Below are 19,608 nucleotides of genomic sequence, written 5' to 3'. Positions count from 1 at the left end.
CTTCTTACTGTTCTCATATGTTTTTCTCATTTTCCTACTATTGTATTATTAACTTATAATGAAGATGAAAAACTGTTATGACAAAACACAACTTGCAGCCAGTTTTAATATATACCAGACTTCTACAGAAACAGCAATGACTGGATAAAAGTCTTTAGAAGACCACACCTGCGTATATCTTTGCCACTAATTTCTGAAAACATGCCTAACACTTGCACAAATTGCCCTCTTCTAACATCATTCATTTTATCTTCATTTAAGATTTGTTTAATATAGAACTGCAGATGTATTTTTAGGTTTCAATAGTAACGTTTTAGAATGACAGCTATGACTTCGACATTTTTATACCAGCTGCACAGTACGAAAAGAGAGGATATGCATCTCTGCACTGCTCAGAGAGATTAAATGGACCCATACAAATGGGCTTTGTTGTCATCTCTGGAAGCTGATGGAGTTCATTTGCTCCTATTGACACCTATTCAGAGAATTTGTTACGGCTGCAGAGGCTAGCCTATTCTGTCCAAAGACTGATAAACAGCTAAGAGCTAAGGCATGCAGCTTCTTTGAGAATACTTATATTTTTCCCCCACAAAATTAGAAGAAGATGTAACACTACAGAGAAACTGAAATGAGATTTTCTAAAATATCACAAATCAGTACTTAAAATCTGATAAAGACTTCACTCATAGGCAAGCACACTGATATTAGAGTAGCACCTGCCTGCAAGTACTGCCAACTAACATCCCTAGAGAGATACAGGAATACATAAAACACTACATTTAAGACCACGTTGCTCTCCCTTCAAAGCGTGATTCTTAAATACATTCTCATACACTTAAGTAGTCAAATAGATGGAATTTCTGACTACAAAAAAATCAAAAAGGTAGGAAGTATAATTATATATATATAGTCACAGTTTAGAGTAATGTATATATGTACACATACACATACATTAATGTATTTACACATACATTTATTTAAGGAAAAATGTTTTAACAAGTCAATCTGCTGAGTATTTCTCATAGACTGTGCAATATTCCATTGGTAAAACTTTCAGAAAGCCAGGAAAATTTTATTAAAAGAATTATAAGTTCTCAGGAACTAATCACAAATGTGAGTGATTCAGTGAATGGAGACAGCTTTATAGGCCTAGGCACAGAAATTACAAAATGAAGTATACCTAGTCGGAGGCTGCCAAGGTCCATCATGTGAAAATTTAAAGGAATGTCGGTATCATTTACACATCTAACTGCTGCCAATTTGCAGCCTAGGGCTTCTTCCCACACCTAAGACTAATAGTGGAAGATTATCACATCATTTTATTATAAAATTTGACTGTCGGCCAGGACCTGCTGGTCCTCATTCATACTTCTCTAACCAATCGAAGCTGTGGGTTCTGTGGCCACAGCAATTGCATATTCACAGCAAAAAAGTTTTAGGTTCCAGTACCTGCACTCAGGGATGACTACTTTGTACACATTGCAATGTAATATTATGTTACTCATAGCTGAGCATGATGATACCTTTGGAATCACAAAATTCTCTTGAGATATGCAATACCCATGAGATTGGGTACATAGGATCTACAGATACCTTGCTTTTGAATGACATTAAGAGCAAGACAAAAACAGTTCAGCCAGATCTGGGCATGTACTGATGAAAACATTCATGAGTCTTACAAACTTTTCTAATAACCACATAAGTAATTAGAAAAAGAATCTCAGGCACTGCAAGCAGCTAAGTGAGCACAGGAGAGGGGATGCAGATTTCATTCAGAATTCTGCCTAATTGCATTATTCCCTCTCTAGACCTAGCTGTAGATGCCCAGATATACAAGCTTCAGAGCAAATAAACACTGCATCATCTGAGTTGACTAACTGGTATCAGAAAGAACTGATCTGCTTTAAGTTGAGCTTTTTATACACATTTTCTATCAGAGTTAATTTTTACTTTTGCAACAGTATTATTAAAATATATTATGCCATTTCATAACCAGATAACCATATCGATTCATGAATGTGAATATTAATATCCACTGATTTTAAGTCTCTTCTGACATATTTTTAAAAATTGCTTAAAGAATTTCACACTGTTTTCAGACTTTGCAAACACAGTTGTCAAGGAAACTAATTAGTTCCACAATCATAATTGCAATAATAATAATTCACATAAAGGAAACTCGATGTTCAATAGTGTAACGGATTTCTCCTTACAACTACTTTGAGGTTATGAAAGAGTACTGAAAGGAAAAAGCTCCATAATAACTATAAAGCCATGTTCAGAGAAAAATGTTCTACCTTCTCAGGATAAATTTTAAAAGCCACTTCTTACACTACCATCCAGAAACTATTTATGTTATAATTTACACAGGTATCTCATAGTTCTGATTTACAGCAGCTGTGGCGATATTAGGACATAATTTAAAGAATTATAACAGGTTATAGATCAGTTGCAGTGCAAAGGAAGTTAGATTTTGGTATTCAAATGTGCAAAACTAAAAAGACATAAGTAATTTTTTATTCGTTTTTCTACTTGATAAATATTATCATTTCCTTTGAGTAATCAGATTCCCCGTGCTTCTGTTCCCTTTTTTTTTTGACCATGTAGTAAAATTTTTATTCTGAATGATGGGAATCATGAAGCGCTGTCAGTTTCAAAACAAGTACACTGGCCTATAAAGGCCCTGAATCTCAATTGAGAAGCAAATCAACTCCCTCTACAGCAATTTAATTAATAAGTTAGATAAATAGATATCTTCTTCATATCATTTGCTTTATAAAAACTAAAATTACTCATGAAATATCAGAAATTACCATCACAACATATGTTTATTCTGAATTAAATAATTTATTTTGTTACTCCAAAATATAACTTCAGAAGCACTAAAACTTGGTGAATTAGTTACTGAGAAACACTCTCTTACCTCCTATTCAGGTTTCCTTTAAAAAGGTCTAAATTTTCCTATTTAGACACTTAGAAATATGAACATTGTATTTACATATTTCAAAGCTTGCCAATAGGCCAATTAGAAGGCTGCATGCTCACTGTATTATCAGTGAGTATTGTTAATCAGTAAGACGGTATCTAAATAATATTTCTTGAAGTCTTAATCACATCAGTTGCTAAAATAAGTACAGTTGTTACATGTATACCTCAAAGCACATGCACAGACTGGGCTGAAATTCTAACAAATAACTACTGAAAACAGGCATATATGCAGTAAGAGACAACTTAAAAAATGAATAATAAATGCATCTTAATTATTGTATTTTTTATTAACTGTCATTATCTGAGTTGAAGATTCAGTGTTTCTTCTGTGCTTAGAAATAACATTACTATGAGCAAAGTAGAAAAGGGAAGTCCCATTTAAGGGTTTTTAACTGAGTTTTCTTAGCTAATAACAGAGTACGCAGTCTCAAGCTTTGTCAGGTAAGGAAGACTCCAGTTACCTTAACAGACCATTAAACTACACACATTAACATACTTTGTACTAAGTATTAGCAATTCAGAAAGAGACAACACTCCAAAATCAACTTACCTGTAATAATGTTGGGCTTCGGTGGCATGCTAAATTCGTACAATGTTGGTTCAGAAAAACCCAGTCTGTTTGCAGCTGTAATTTGTACTTCATAACCCATGGTCCACTGAAGATGCTCTAAGATGATGTGGTCTCTACTACCCTGCACTTTTTTCTCTAGCCACTGGTCTTCCTTATCTTTCTGTAAAGATGCAAACATTAGTTTAAATTCTCAAAAACTCTTGTACTGTTTGTCTAAACTATCTGACTACATGAAGTAAAAATTTACAGAAATTAATTTCCAAAGGTTATAAACTTTTGAATCATCTAATTTTGGAGTTCTGAGTACTCAGGCTTTTTGTGATTATGACTATGCCTCATTGTTCCACAATGTGGATGCAGGGATTTTGTCAGCAATCTTTTTCAACCTTTTGGGTTGAATTTCTACTTTGCACAAATACATAATTCAATTTAGGGAACAGCAGGACAGTTACTTATAAATTTTGCTAAGAATAACTTTTGTAAAAGTTTATTTTATACAGATGTTGCAATTACATTTTGCCAAATGTTCTTAAAGAGAATTTTCCCATTAAAACCAAGCCTGAATAGTTCACAAATGCAAGCTGTGCTTATATTATACACTAGTTACACACCGAATACATAAACTAACAGTAGCAGTATATTGTAGCACAGTACCATATTGCAAAACAGGCTGTATGCAATAATATAAACATCGTTTAAAAAGTATGCATCTGTATGTTCACCCTGATGAGAGGATACATTTAAATCAGTCAGATGGTATCATACAGAAAAAAAATACTCAAATAGTTCACGCAATTATAAGACTTCAATACAGAGGAAACAAATGAGGCCTAGGGCAGCAACCTTAACTGTCATTTCATGAATTTGGAGTACCTACCTTCGCAATCTCTTCTTTTAGTATTTTTGAAGCATAATATATTTAAATTATTCTTTATACAAATGAGATTTAGAAAGTAACTTAAAAATAATAAAAATAATAAAATAATGTAAATATAGTAAAAAAATAGTAAAATAATAAAATAATGCATATTGGCAAACAGTAAGCCATCTTGATCAAAGGATTTTCAGTAACAGTAAAAATTCACACAGTCCTATTAAACACAGAAATACAATACATAGACAAAAACCCATGGCTGAGAGCCAAATGCTGGCCATCCACCCCATACAGCAGCACAGTCAATGGATATAGCTTTCTGGAAAAAAAAAATTCAAATAGAGGGAAGTGCAGCTTTTTGCTACAGACCACCATCCTTCAGTAGCTTACACTTAGGCTCTTCACTGAAGCATCTTGCTCTTGACTGATAGAAGTGTCAAAGAAAATAATATCTAAAGTAGATAAGCTGAGAGCCCAACCATGTTGCTTATTCTTTTTTCCTCAGTCTCCAGAAAATAGAGTGAAATACTGAACTCCCTTATATGTACTGCTTCAATAACTAATTTGCTATCAACACTGAGTGTGATGAGTCCTCCATGCTGACTTCACCTTTTGTTAAACACTTTCTGTTCATTCTACAAGTTCATCAATACAAAATAGTACTGAGAATAATTAAAATACAATAAAAAATTGTTTCAGGAACATTCGTAGCAAGGTGAAAGTGGCTGCAGCATAGACCAATAAAAAACTTCAGAATGGTTGGTACATTACACATCATGAAAAAAGACTAACTACACTGGAGTAAAAATAGTTTAGCCAACACACAGCGAAAGTGGTATTTTCTATCAATTTTTTTTTCTAAATAAAGCGTTAGTCCTCACAGATGACTTCTCTTGCAATTATCTGACATACTGCTGCATGAATCTCTTTATATTTACATTCCACTGATTGAATCCATTTATAGTTTCACATCACACTAATTTTTCATACTGTTTTTTTGTGTAACATTGATAAAATGTAAATAATTAATACCGACTGCAACATGTACGTACAAATACTCTTTAGTAATTACAGAAGCAGCACTGCTACATAGTGCCATATTTTAGTGGCTGTTTAAATTTCTGAAATTTGGGAAGAGTTGGAAAAAATTACAACTAGTTTCCAAATAATATAAACATGAGCAAATTAGAAGGTGCACTCGTAATCTCAGTGCATGCACACAGAGTTATGCGAACACAGGAAGCAATTCAGAAGAAAAACAGATTCACAGAAAAAAATATATATACCAAATTGGAAAATAAATATTTCAGCTGCTCATATAATTATGAGGTTGCTTCTGCAGACATAACATTAGGTGACAAAGCAATTATTTCACAGATTGGTCAGGCGAAGATCAATGGAAGAGCTGAAATATAAAAGAATATCTGTGTGCTACGCCAGCAAAGCAACACCTTAAGATTAGTTGAAAGTGAAGCCAACTAGATGGACTGAGATAAATGAAATAGGCAGAGTCCAAGCACTGAGCTCAAAGACATCAAAGCATTTTACTTTGAGTGAAAAACACAAGCTGGGAGAAAGAAGAAGAATGAAAGTATCTGGAAAGCAAGTTGTCTTCCAAGGGTGAAAAGAGGAAGTCTTCTAAAATACAGCCTACTTTTGGCATCTTAAAGACTAAGAACAATGGCAGTGTCCTTCATTCTAGCTGTTATTTCACATGCATTTTCAAGTACTTTTAACAAAGTGGAGATCAGTAATGAGTCCAGATTTTTTTTACTGTAAGAGTAGGACTGGAGAGGGACAAGAATTCAAAGTTTGTCAGTTAAACATTCCTACAAATCTCCCTGTTTATGCTAAGACCCTTTAATTGGTAACTTAAGGAGCAGAAAATAGAACTATAAAAGGGCACTTCATACTTTATTAGGCTGCTCTATTATTAATATTGCTTAAAATTCATAGGAAGCGCCATATATGCACACTGTTTTACAACAAATGCAAGGAACTTTGAAATCATGAACTGAAGTCTAAGTTGAGGAGTCAGTTAATGTAAATGCCTTAAATTGTTAGTTACTATTAACAGCTTTATCATTAACATGCATCAGAGAATCCACATTTTCAGACACTGGAATCAGATCTGCAACCTCAGAGATTCAACTGTTCCTTCATTTCCATTTTGTTTTGTTTTTATAATTCCAAAATATTTTTTTACAGAAGGTCACTGATGCTGTGAGACTGACCAGTGACTGGCAATTTCTGGTGATCTTACTGCCCATTTCCATTACTTGTAAGCCTTAAATTCACACTGTTCTCTTCCCACTTTAAATCTTTGATTGAAACAAAGCTGCTACAATGCCTCAGATTAAAGTAACTAAAAAAATTACAATTATTTCTTAATTTCTTATTTCTTGCATATTGCATTTAAATGTAAGAATCAATGAAATTTTTCATTTAAATATCTAAGAGCTAGATTTATAAGACAGCTGGGAGCAGCTTAAGCACATAAATTACTTGACAAAAAAAAGTGTAAAAAATGACAGTAGAACTTCAATCTACTTGACTTCCTCTCAAAACTGTGGCCAAATCTGACAATGGTGGAAGTAAAGCCAAACTCTTTTTTGGAAACTGAACTATTCACTAGTCTAGAAAATAATACCTGTCCATTTAATGGTCAGATTACACTGCACCTAAGACTACATTCTCCGGAAACTTGAAAAAAATCCAATTAACCTCTTTCAATTCTTCCTCTTTTCCATCCTTTCTGAACTGGAAATTCAGCTCAAAAAGACTTATTATGCTGGTCACTGTGACAAAAAAAGGGCAGGAGATGCCATACTATCTTGAAAGCACACATGAAAAAGATCAAGAAATTCTCAGGGAAGACAATCTGATAGTTTAAAGCAGTGACTTCACAAGAATTCAATACATAAGGATGGTACTTTATAGGTCCGAGTGATGTTTTAGAAGAGGTAATAATACCAGATGAATGCTGCACAAAGCACAAAATGGCTGAAAATGTACACTGTGCTGAAATGCAGAGAAAGTTCAAGGATCTGGCAGGTAAAGCAGAACTCTGAGATATAAAAACATGTAACTGTTTTATAGTGGGAATGAATGAGAAACTCTCTATTTTAAAATGATTTGTACTTATGTTCTACAAGTTTTTTCTAAAATGTAAGGCCACAAAATGAACACAGTTATCCATCAACGTAATCAAACGCAACTGAAGCGCATGACCAGAAATCATACAACTGCCAGTACCAAAATTCAGAGCATTAATAGTAACACTGTAATTGATCAACAGTATGAAAAGCTTTTATGCCTGCAAAAGCTAACCACTCATGTAATATATCCTCCACACATTGTTGTGCGAAAGGAAAAAAGATTTTTTGTACTACTACTATTTCTCAAAATATGATTTTTTTCTTGCCTTTACATAAAAGTATGTAACCATAAAATATGGATATTTTTACTATTTCATTGTATTCTAAGTTTCTACTGGAACCTGGAATGAAAGATAAGCCCCCCCCTCCTGCCCTTTTTTCAGCTGACTGTTGGCTTTCTGCAACTCGAACATCTAGAGAAAAGAGGTTGAGTGGGTACTCATTACAGTTATCAAGATCTTCTGATAATAAGAATTAATTATTCTTAAGAAAGTAAAAGTTGGCAGAACGAAACACTTTATCTCCTGGAAAAAATAAAACTTAACAGTGTCCTTTGACTAGGCCATAATATCTCTACAATATCTTAAAGGCTGTCCTACTCCTAGTTTCAAAAAGATCTTTATAAAACCTAAGTATGTAGGAACTGTTCCTCAATAAGACATGCACTGTTATGAAACACAAAGAAAAAGGAATCCACTGATATGTAACTTGTTATCTACTATGCTCTTTAAACATGCGAGCAAATACATTGGTCCAGGCACTAGTAATGAGGCTGGCAAAAATTATAGGAAAGCCAATTAAATATGACCAATGGGCAAGACAGAAGAGAAGTAGTCAAAAGATAATTTAGAACTTTAAATAGCATCCATTCATTCTGATTAAAACACCAAAAAATTACTGTGCTTTTTTTGTTATGAGAAGACCTTTAATTTAGTCAAATTGCTTTTTCAATTGGAAGCATAGGGAGATATGGATTTCAGCTCCAAGCAAAAGCTATCTCTTTCTGTAACCTATTATGTTTTCAGTTAGTGCTTAAATTGTACACTTATCGTTCAACAGTAAACACAAAAAGTGAACTTTTGTTCTATAATAGTGTACCTCAGTCAAAACACTGCGTTAATCATGTTTCCAAAGGTATTCACAACAGATCCAAAAATAATTTAACTTACTGAAATCACAGAAAGAGATTAAATTTCTCATATAATATGTATGTATGATATCAATACCTTAATTCTAAATTTATTTAGCGAATGATTTAGGAAAATCATTTTACATGCCAGGCTTAGCACATGGATAATCCCAGAACTCTCATCAAAAAGTTATGCAATAGGAAACATTAGGAAACATGACAGAAAGTATTACAAAATAAGGTGCTGACTTATCCTTTCTGAGAGTACTAAAACAGATTCTGCGTTTGATCTCTCAAGGCTTTCAAATTTCCATGAAATACAGTCCTCTCTATCTTCTGTTAAATGTGTTTAAGTACATGGTGTTATACGTCTAATCTCTTTCAGACTCTTGAAGTGAATGTGTAAATCTAAAAAGATACTCTGTCAAAATGTTTTCTTACTGGGTCTGGTCAGATAAACATGGTATAATCTTCCTAAAAGAATACAACGAACTGATTAGAAAATGTGCACTTTCAAATTAATGTCATTGCTTTTGCTATATGTAGAGGTATTTCTTAAATGCAATTATTTCTAAATATAGCCTATCAGGAAAGATATTTTAGCTACTTCAATTTTAAAAGTACACACTTTTCACAGAAAAAAAAATCAAACATTTTTCAGAGAAAAATCAGACTCTAGCTGAGAGAAGACCAATAAATTCTCCATGATGTGCCTTAAATAACTGATCTGTACATCGAAACTCACAAAAGTCATAGCAATTTGTAAATTATTTGGCTTTTGATATTTTAAATTGAGCCTTTGAGTATAGAAAGATTAATTAATTTCTTTTAAACTGAACATGGAACACTGGAATACAGCATCCTATCTCTAGGATGCCATCTGTAAGTACAGATACAGTTCTAACATGATGAACTTGTTTTTCAAACACCTTTTAATTACATCATTTAATGTCCACTAATTGACTGCACCTCTGAGAGCTGAACATAGATGTTCCTTATTTACCATGTAACAAAACAGAGAAAAAAGTTTTCTTATTAGAAAGAACTTTCAGTTATACCTTCAGGAGGAGCAGGGTGTTTTTCTTTCATTCTCTCTGTTTTTCTTTCTTTTTAATAATCTGGCATTAGTAACCTAGTCACAAAAGAAAACATACTATACTATATCTTAGATTATTTTTCTTCGTTTTTTTTTTGTAACATACAAACCATTTTTTAATGTTTCAAATAATATCAGCAATCTTCTCTACATTAAGAAGAAATATTATTAAGCAGATTCCATCTACTTTGATTCGCTGAAATACTTACACTTCTGTATTTGACAATGTATTCCAAAATGGGGGCACCTCCATCATCTTGTTTAGTTATACTAAGTTTAAAACTCTTTCCACTTCCTGGTTGTCCATGAATTGACGGTGGGCTTGGCTCCCCTACATAAAGAACATATAATCAAAAATTAAAAAAGCAATGACAGAAACCGTAAATTACAACTGGGAGTTCACCCATAAGATCATTAATTAAAATCTTATAAATCAGCATGATTCTTTCAAGTACTGCAGAACATCCTTCATAAGTGTGCTAAACGTTTTGCTTGAAGTATGTTCTAAACTAGATTATTACACACACAGAAACAAAATGATATCAAACAAGTCTCAGTTTCTTTGAGACTTCCTGACCTCTGTATTTTCAAATGTAATTTACATCAGAAATGACTTCAATAACTGTGCCAAGACAAAATTAGACACTTTTAAAGTAGACTATATTAAGAATGAACACGAAGAATCATAGAATGGCCTGGGTTGAAAAGGACCTCAAAGATCATCGAGTCTCAACCCCCCTGCCAAGTGCAGGGTCGCCAACCACTAGACCAGGCTGCCCAGAGCCACATCCAGCCTGGCATTGAATACCTCCAAGGATGGGGCATCCACAACCTCCTTGGGAACCTGTTCCAGTGCATCACCACCCTCTGTGTGAAAAACTTCCTCCTAATATCTAACTTACATCTCCCCTGTCTCAGTTTAAAACCATTCCCTCTTGACCTATCGCTATCCACCCTCGTGAACAATCGTTCCCCCTCCTGTTTATATGCTCCCTTCAAGTACTGGAAGGCCACAATGAGGTCTCCCCGGAGCCTTCACTTCTCCAAACTAAACAAGCCCAGTTCCCTCAACCTTTCCTCATAGGAGAGGTGCTCCAGCCCTCTGATCATCTTGGTGGCCCTCCTCTGGACCTGTTCCAAGAGCTCCATGTCTTTCTTGTGCTGGCGCCCCAGGCCTGGACGCAGTACTCCAGATGGGGCCTCACAAGATCCGAGTAGAGGGGGACCACCACCTCCCTCTCCCTGCTGGCCAATCCTCTTTTAATGAAGCCCAGAACATAGTCGGCTTTCCGGGCTGCCAGCGCACACTGCTGGCTCATGTCCAGCTTCTCGTCCACCAGGACCCCCAAGTCCCTCTCTGCAGGGCTGCTCTTGAGGAGTTCTTCTCCCAGTCTGTACAAATACCTGGGATTGCCCCAGCCCAAGTGAAGCACCCTGCATTTGGCCTTGTTGAACCTTGTTAGGTTCTCATGGGCCCACTTGTCCAGCCTGTCCAGGTCCCTCTGGATGGCTTCCCTTCCCTCCAATGTATTGACTGCACCGTTCAGTTTGGTGTCATCTGCAAACTTGCTGAGGGTGCACTCGATTCCACTGTCGATGTCATTGATAAAGATGCTGAAGAGCACCGGTCCCAAGACTGAGCCTTGGGGGACACCGCTTGTGACCGGCCTCCACCCTAACATAAGATATAAGATTTCAAAAAGCAAAAAGTTTATCTGCAATGGAAGGCCAAAGTAAATTGAAGGATTAATAGCTAGTTACAACCCTTACAACTGAAGGGTTAATAGCTAGCTTTAATTACTTTTCTAATGATATTTCACAGACTAATTATAATTTCTTAATGCAATGCCTATTGTAAAGTTTTATATCATATCCTAAATGAACATGTCATAATTATCTCCAACTCAAAATTTATGTAATATATGTATGTTCCATTCACCCAGAGGTATCTTGTTAATTTCAAAATATTTATAATATTAGTTATATTTGTGTTTATCTCTTGTTAAGGAAAAGAAGAATTTATTTTAATCTCATTGATGATTTTCCTAGCTTTGCATCAGACAATATATATATCAGTTCTACCAATTTCTATCACTTTTTTATCAAGTATAATGTGCCATACGAATAATAACATATTATTTTGTCATACAATTTATTTGAAATATGCATGTGCTTTAAACAAAAAGAAATTTGAAAGCTGACAAGTGACATGTTTTGGACAGAAAACCCTCGTCAATAAGAATATAATAAAACAACACAAATAGTTTGCATTTTTCGTAGCTGCCTCACTTTTGCTGTTCATTCCATTAGAGCCAATATTCTTAACTAACATCCTACTCAGAAAACAGTTCAACTGAAACACATTATGAAAGACAAATTCTACAGTGCTATCTGTAGTTCCTGTATTTTTATTTATTCATGCTTCATTTACTTATAATTTTGTCTTTTTAAAATCAATTTGGGGAAAATATTTTTTCATTAGCCTTTGATCTTTAAATCAGGATTTCTTGCTTATAAATTTTATAACAAACACAGAAATGGCTTTGCATCATATGCAAACAATGTATTATTATTTTTCTGCAGTTTTTGTTTTAGGCATTATAGCTGCAAAACTTGTGGCAGTGTTATTTGCTGGAGGAATGCCTCTGGAAAGGGCCCATTCATTTCTCACAGATGTCTGTAATATTCTGGGTGCAAATGAGAAAAACTCCATGATTTAGTATCTTTCATGTTCCATGCTCTAGAATATAACATGAAGACTCGTCTGGAGACAATTGGAGAAATACTCCAATTTAAGTTAATTCATTTTATTTGGTGGAGGGGATAAGAAGAACATAATACAATTTCTGAGAAACAATGTAGAGAAGACTAATGTTACATGCTAGGAAGCAGTCTATAACTAAACCATACTACCCACAGTGAATTGTACTCAAAATTATTAGCTGATCTGAAGGCAACATATTCTAGTATTTATGTTTTCATTTAATCACACAGGTATTACTCACGGACAGGTAAAGTCTGAAATATCTCGATTTTGCTATATTCTCCTTGCCCTTTTCCATTTACAGCAGCTACTTTGATTTCGTACGTCGTATTTGGTTCCAAATTGCTGAGAGCAACCATTGCTAAAGGAAAGGGAAGAAAAAAATATAGAAGAAAATTTGGTGAAGCAATGCATTTAAAAAAAAAAATGCCAGGAGACTTCATAATTTATTTGCTTTACCTGCAACTAAGAGTCCAATTTTCAGATAGTTTAATTTCAATTACAGTGGTTCCAAAATTAGCTTTCTTGCTTATATAGTCCCATTTTTGTGTGCAAATATTGCGACTGAGTAATTTATGTTTTTGGAGGAATTTAATGGCAGTGATACAGAAACCATAGGCAATAATTAAGGAACTTGATAAGGGTTTGCTATTTTGTTTTCAGACTGCGAGTTCAGGAGAAACAAGTCTGCCTCCTGCATGGCAATCTTACACACATTCAAGCCATTTTCATACAGTTCATGACTTGACACTTCTCCCTTCCTGGACAACTGAACCAATTTGTCTAATTTGTCTACTGGAAGTTGGATAGCCGCATCTACTGGATGCAGCTATGTGCACATCAATGCTGAATTACTGATGACAGCTCAAGCTAAAATGACAGGTGTTTTATGATGATCAAAGGAAGAGTTCCAACTTATCTACTGAGGACCTGAAAGTGAATTAGGCATATTTGTAAATACAGGTGGTGAATGGAAATGTGTATTAAATTATAACATAAAAAAGTGATTTGCAAAGCAAAGATGTTTGAATTTCAGACTTAAAGACAGTTTTCCTGAAATGTTAAAGACAAAACAATCCCTTCCCCACTCCCCAACTAATTTCATAGAATGACTGAATCATTTAGGTTGGGAAAAATCCTTTAAGATCAGGACCAACCCTCTAAATTTTGTATTATGCACATCAATTAAGTACCATGCTTTCAGAAATCAAGACTGAAGTCTTGGCAGCAGTATTTCACATAGCCTGAAGACATCTACCTGTAAATGCCATCAGAAGCAAAAAACAGGGCACAGAATGTTGCCCAAAAATATTGTACACCTCTAAGAATACTGTAATTTACAATGTACAGCAGCAAATCCAGAAACAAAATCCAGAAAAAGGATGTTGGATTCCTGGATCCTCTACAGGATTTCAGTACTGTACGTTACCATAGTAGGGTACATTACCGATACCAATGTTGAATATGCACTTGGAAACTTAGATCCATAAAGAGTTCTTGTACCACTACCATGTCTTTGCAAGAAAGCTTCCTTTTGCTGTCTCTACATAAACTGATTGCTTCTTGTTTGCCAGCTCTGTGGTGAGCTCTCAGGATGTCAGGATTCATTCTGAGGAATGGACATATACTGGGTGGACTTTAGCTGAATCATAAAATCATAGAATCATTAAGGGTGGAAAAGACCTCTAAGATCACAGTCCAACCATCAGTCTATCACCACCATGCCCACTAACCCATGTCCCTCAGTGCCACATCCACAAGGTTCTTAAACACCTCCATGGTCAGTGACTCTACCATCTTCCAGTGCCTGACCACTCCTTCATGGAAGAAATATTTCCTAACGTCCAACTTGAACTTCACCTGGTGCAACCTGAGGCCATTACCTCCCGTCCTGTCACCAACTACCTGGGAAAAGAGGCTGACCCACACTTCATTACAATCTCCTTTCAGATAGTTGTAAAGAGTGATGAGGTCTTCCTTGAGCCTCCTTGTCTCCAGACTGAACAATCTCAGTTCCCTCAGCTGCTCCCCACAAGACTTGTGCTCCAGACCCCTATCCAGCTTCGCGGATCTTCTCTGGACATGCTCCAGGTCCTCGATGTCTTTCTTGTAATGAAGGGCCCAAAACTGAACACAGTACTCGAAGTACAGACTCACCAGTACCGAATACAGAAGGATGATCACCTCCCTGCTCCTTCTTACTACAAAACTTCTTATGCCAGACAGGATGCCACTGGCCTTCTTGGCCATCTGAACACATTGCTGGCTGATGTTCAGCTGACTGTCAACTAATACTTCCAGATTCTTTTCCTCCATGCAGCTTTCCAGTCACTCTCCCGCAAGCCTGTAGCATTGCCTGGGGTTGTTGTGACCAAAGCAGAGGAACCAACACTTGGTCTTGTTGAAATCATCAATCAGTAACTCAGCCCAGCGATCCAGCCTATTCATATCTCTCTGCAGGAACTTCCCACCCTCAGTCAGAGAAACATTTCCACCCAATTTAGTGTTCTCTGCAAACTTACTGATGGTGCATTCAATCCCTCCATCCAAATCATCAGTAATGATATCAAACAGGGCTGGCCCCAGTACTGACTCCTGAGGAACACTACTCATGACCGGTTGCCAGCTGGATTTAATTCCATTCACCACCACTCTGTGGGCCTTGCCATCCAGACAGTTTTTTACCCAGTGAAGAGCACACCTGTCCAAGCCAAGGGCTGCCAGCTTCTCCAGGAGAATATTATGTTGAAGCGTATCAATAATCATTTTGCACAGAAAAATAGGGCCTGTATTATCACACAAGAAGATACAGAACTCCAGTGTCCTAAGAAAGAGACAGTAGTATCTTTCTCAGTCTCTAAGAAGCCTATGTTGGATTTTTTTTTTCCATTAAAGAGGAGTATTTCAATAGTAGCTTTAGGTTTGCTTTTAAAGTTTTATATCTAATAAAGGTAGAATTATGTTGGTCAGCACTCTTATTCTTTTTACTCCAGATTTATTAGAATTTCTAATACTTTTGTTTGTCTAGCAGACAGACAGAAGTCCCATTACAAGTGGAGCTAAAGGGATTTAATGAATTTGGGAAAACAGTAACTTCCAAATTTTATACTTTATTATGAGCACTTCACATGAACTTGCTACTGAGAAACAGTAACCATTTTATTATAAACAAAGCAGTACCTCTTCCAGCAAAAAATTTCAAGAGATTTAACAGTATCAAGAATAACTATTTTGGAAATAATAAAGTACTATCATGAGAATAAGAACAAATTCAGAGAAAGATTATGATATATAACTTTCAACTACGGTAAGATGAAATTTAAAACCTAAACAAAGCAGTAACAGCATTTGATTTGTCTTTCAGCCCTGATTACTTTCCAAGGCTGAATAATTTCACTAAAATAAACCTTTGGGCATACTAAAAATTAGTGTTACTGTAAATGTTTTTAAAATTTAAACAACATCAAAGCATGGCTATGAGTCTACGCTTAATAAAACACGGATGTGTTAACTACATAAAACCTAAGGATCCAATTCTAAAAACACTTGAGTGACTCCTGGGGACTATATAGATGAATAACATTTCTTGTATATGCAGTATTTAAAGAATCAGTATCTAGTTTATAATCCCCTGAACAACACTATGTGTCTGAATACAATGACTCTTACAAATACGTTTATGATACTGACACAACAAAATCTGATATCATAATATGTCTTCAAAAACTAGAACCACTAAGTATCAGTGATGGCATAATGTGCTTATATTTTATAAACAGCAGTAAATTTATAACCATTTCTTCCAAGAAAGCAAAGCAAAGAACGATTACTCATCAGAATACTTTAAATACTCCAATTATAAAAGAAAATCTAGAATAATTAAGCAAGATTAAGGAACTTTCCTATAGTACATTTCAAAAATGCAAGTCTTAAGAGTAATCCAAGAGTAATTAAAGCTTTGACTGCTTATTAAGTGTTTTACATTTTATAAATACGTTGAGAATGAAAACAAATACTTAATACAATAATTAACTTTTTTCCCCCTACTGTTAGAAAATCAGCCTATTCATCTTTCAATACGTGAAGAAAGCTCATACATGAGCTCACAGCTGACAGTCCTGGACAAAATGGATATTTTGATTACAGTTTTCAATTATCACTGAAGTAATTACCAGTAAAATTTTAAATCATATTCTGAAGCAAGTATAGGAATTTCACTTTCAGGATATGAAAGTGAAAGAAAAGTAGTTCACTGTATACTATATTCACGAATGATGCCATTGGCATGTTCACTGGCATATATTAAGTGCCAAAGAATTGAGGTTACTTAAGCTTACTGAGTCTATTTCTACTTGCTCTATGTATCTGCTTCTGTTTTTATATTGTCTTCTTAATCACAGCATCAGCGTGCTGAATCTGAAGCATTCCATTCTTCAGAGTAATTGATTTTGCTGGGATTATTCACATAGTAATTGGCAACTTAGAATAGTAGACTTGGCAGAACTACTCCAAACAGACCTACCTCTTGCAGGAAATCATGACATAAAAGGTTACCAATATTATGACCTTTTCTTATACTGTATACAGATTTTAAAACATGTTATGAACGGAACAGTCTTTCACTTTGATAGTAAAGAATTAAAAAAAAACAGAATGACAATGAAAAATTAAAACTTATCAAATAATAAAATTCATTTCAACCCTCTCTGTGTCAAGAATTTTAAGGCTTAGGGAGTATTAATGTCCTTACTTTTCATTATGCACTTTTCTGATTTGCAAACAGATATGAAACATTAAAGGATGAATGCAAAAAAAAAAAAAAAAAAAAAAAACAAAAAAAAAAAAAAAAAAAAGAAAAAAAAAAAAAAAAAAAAAAAAAAAAGCACCAAAAAAGGGTATATTAGATAGATAAAAATTCAGAACTAAGTAGTCAAACTATTTCAAATACAGACTGTAAGCATTTCAGCTAGGAAAGCTTTACTGTAGAATATTTAAATTTCAATTATTATCAAGATGAACCACGGGAAAATGACATCTGACACAAGATCTGCTGTGAAATAAATTGTACCATTAACCCAAGTAAGTAAAAACAAGGTAAAAATCACTAGCTGCTTTTTAGTCCAGAGGTAGATGGTTTACATTACCTTATTACAGAACAATGACATGGGAAATGACTAGCATACTGAACTGTCTTTTCACCAAAGGAAATCCAGCTCAGAAATCTTTTAAGGACTGTCATATATTACATAAACCACCACAAAAGTAAAGAAGGTTAGGGAACTAATAGTGCGGTTACACTACACTAATCCCAAAGAAGATCTTATATGAGGTTAATTAACAGAAATATTGAATCAAAACTCATTGGAGAGATACCTGTTGCACAGAACAATGTTTTACTCCTAGTCCTGATTTTAATCCCTTGAGGATGTCAGCTCTAACTGCAGTAGGACATAAATTTGTTTTGAAACAAAGTAGCTGACATATATCATTGCTGAAATACCATATTCACTCATAAATACTTCAGATAATGGCAGCAGTGCAAAATTTCTGACAAGGAAGCATTACAGATTCTAGGATGGGTTTTTCCTATTTCTTTCCTTCCAGTCTGGATCACCATTAACTATGCAGACTGAATATATTGCAAGTTAATAAGTGGAATGTTTTGATTTAACAAAATTTTGTTGATCCTTTTACCCATTTCTGACAACTCTCAAGGAAAAAAAGTTCCCTGGAAATACCTGAATCTCTTCCAGAGGAAAACATGAATAGCATTTTTATGGAGCTTAAGCAGTTTTCTCTTTGTAGTGATGACACATTTCCTCTTAAGGATAGAAGAAATGGACACTGGAGGAAAGCAGAAAGGAACCCGTGGTAATAGGACATGGGAGCAGAGCAGTGAGGAATCTATGGTAGAACAGCATTAAGTTTCTGTACGTATGTATCAGCTTCTTATATGGATGTCACACGCTGTGAAGAACTTCTCCCAGAACCTTTGTCTGCCTGGGATGAGCAATACGGTTTTGTCTAATCTAGTGCATGCACAACAGGAGGAGTATAAAGGCTGTTTTTCTATCTGAGGCTCACAGAGTTAGCTAACAGAAATGTTGGCAAAATGAAGCTAGAACTTGCCACTGGTGGAGAAATACAGGGAAAGCAACATAGAAAGTGTCTTTGCTACACAACACACAACATGTTTATTCATAAGCAAAAACAGTCACACTGCCTCAGCTCCATCTGTCTGCCTTGCCTAAATAACAATCAATTTTACAAATACTGATTCAACATCTGTCTATAAATGTCAGAATTCAATTAACACAAAGAAACAAACTTCAATAATGAAAATATTTCAAGTTGTATATTATACGAAAATAACATAGTGGTAGCCAATTCTGTTGCTACTGCAATTATTCACATAACTTCCATAAATACATATGGAGACAAGATCAAGCCTCAAGTTATATTCTCATATGTATACTCAGAAGAGAACATAATCATTTTAAAAATCAGAGAGAATGGCTTTGTCATAATTTTCCATCCCTCTTGCAATGTAACATATAATTATTGTATTCTTTTGCAATAAAGGTTATAGTGGGTTAGTTAATTGTGAATATAAGTAAGCAACTCTGAATAAAAATATGTAGTACTGTAGATCATATATAATTAACATAGTGTTCAATATCATTATAATTTCACTATAAAATAGTTCACAGCAGTCGATATAAAAACTGCACTTCAAAAAAATTTTGCAAGCAGTCCCAAAAGCACAATGACTCTGTTAAGCTCCTGCTCCCATGTACTATTTATTTTTACTGGGAAGGACTCTGAGGTGTCAGGTACACAAATTAAACCAGCAACAGCTGACTACAGTCATCCAGGAGATTACTTTGATTATTATTTTTATTGAAATAAAACTAAAAATATGAAACAATCTAGTGGGACAGTTGTTATAAAATGTACAGTCCTATATAATGAAAGTAATATTAATGAAATATTAATGAAAATTAAGTAAGCAATACAAAGGCCCTAGT

General features: G+C 34.8%; 1 protein-coding gene across 2 annotated transcripts in view; it reads right to left on the bottom strand.

Annotated features, from left to right (window-relative positions):
- The window catches only part of NCAM2 (neural cell adhesion molecule 2), a 264,222-nt gene that overhangs the window by 34,506 nt on the left and 210,108 nt on the right, over positions 1-19,608 (bottom strand). For both annotated transcript variants that reach the window (XM_021403529.1, XM_021403523.1), the window contains exons 13-15: positions 12,822-12,941; positions 10,026-10,147; positions 3,539-3,719 (exon numbers count right to left, since the gene is read on the bottom strand). In XM_021403529.1, coding sequence (XP_021259204.1) covers positions 3,539-3,719; positions 10,026-10,147; positions 12,822-12,941 — 423 coding nt within the window. The remainder of the gene's footprint in view (positions 1-3,538; positions 3,720-10,025; positions 10,148-12,821; positions 12,942-19,608) is intronic.

This window comes from Numida meleagris, chromosome 1 (genome assembly GCF_002078875.1).
Source record: "Numida meleagris isolate 19003 breed g44 Domestic line chromosome 1, NumMel1.0, whole genome shotgun sequence".
Classification (NCBI taxonomy): Eukaryota; Metazoa; Chordata; class Aves; order Galliformes; family Numididae; genus Numida; species Numida meleagris.
This window is presented reverse-complemented; position numbering and strand designations above follow the sequence as displayed.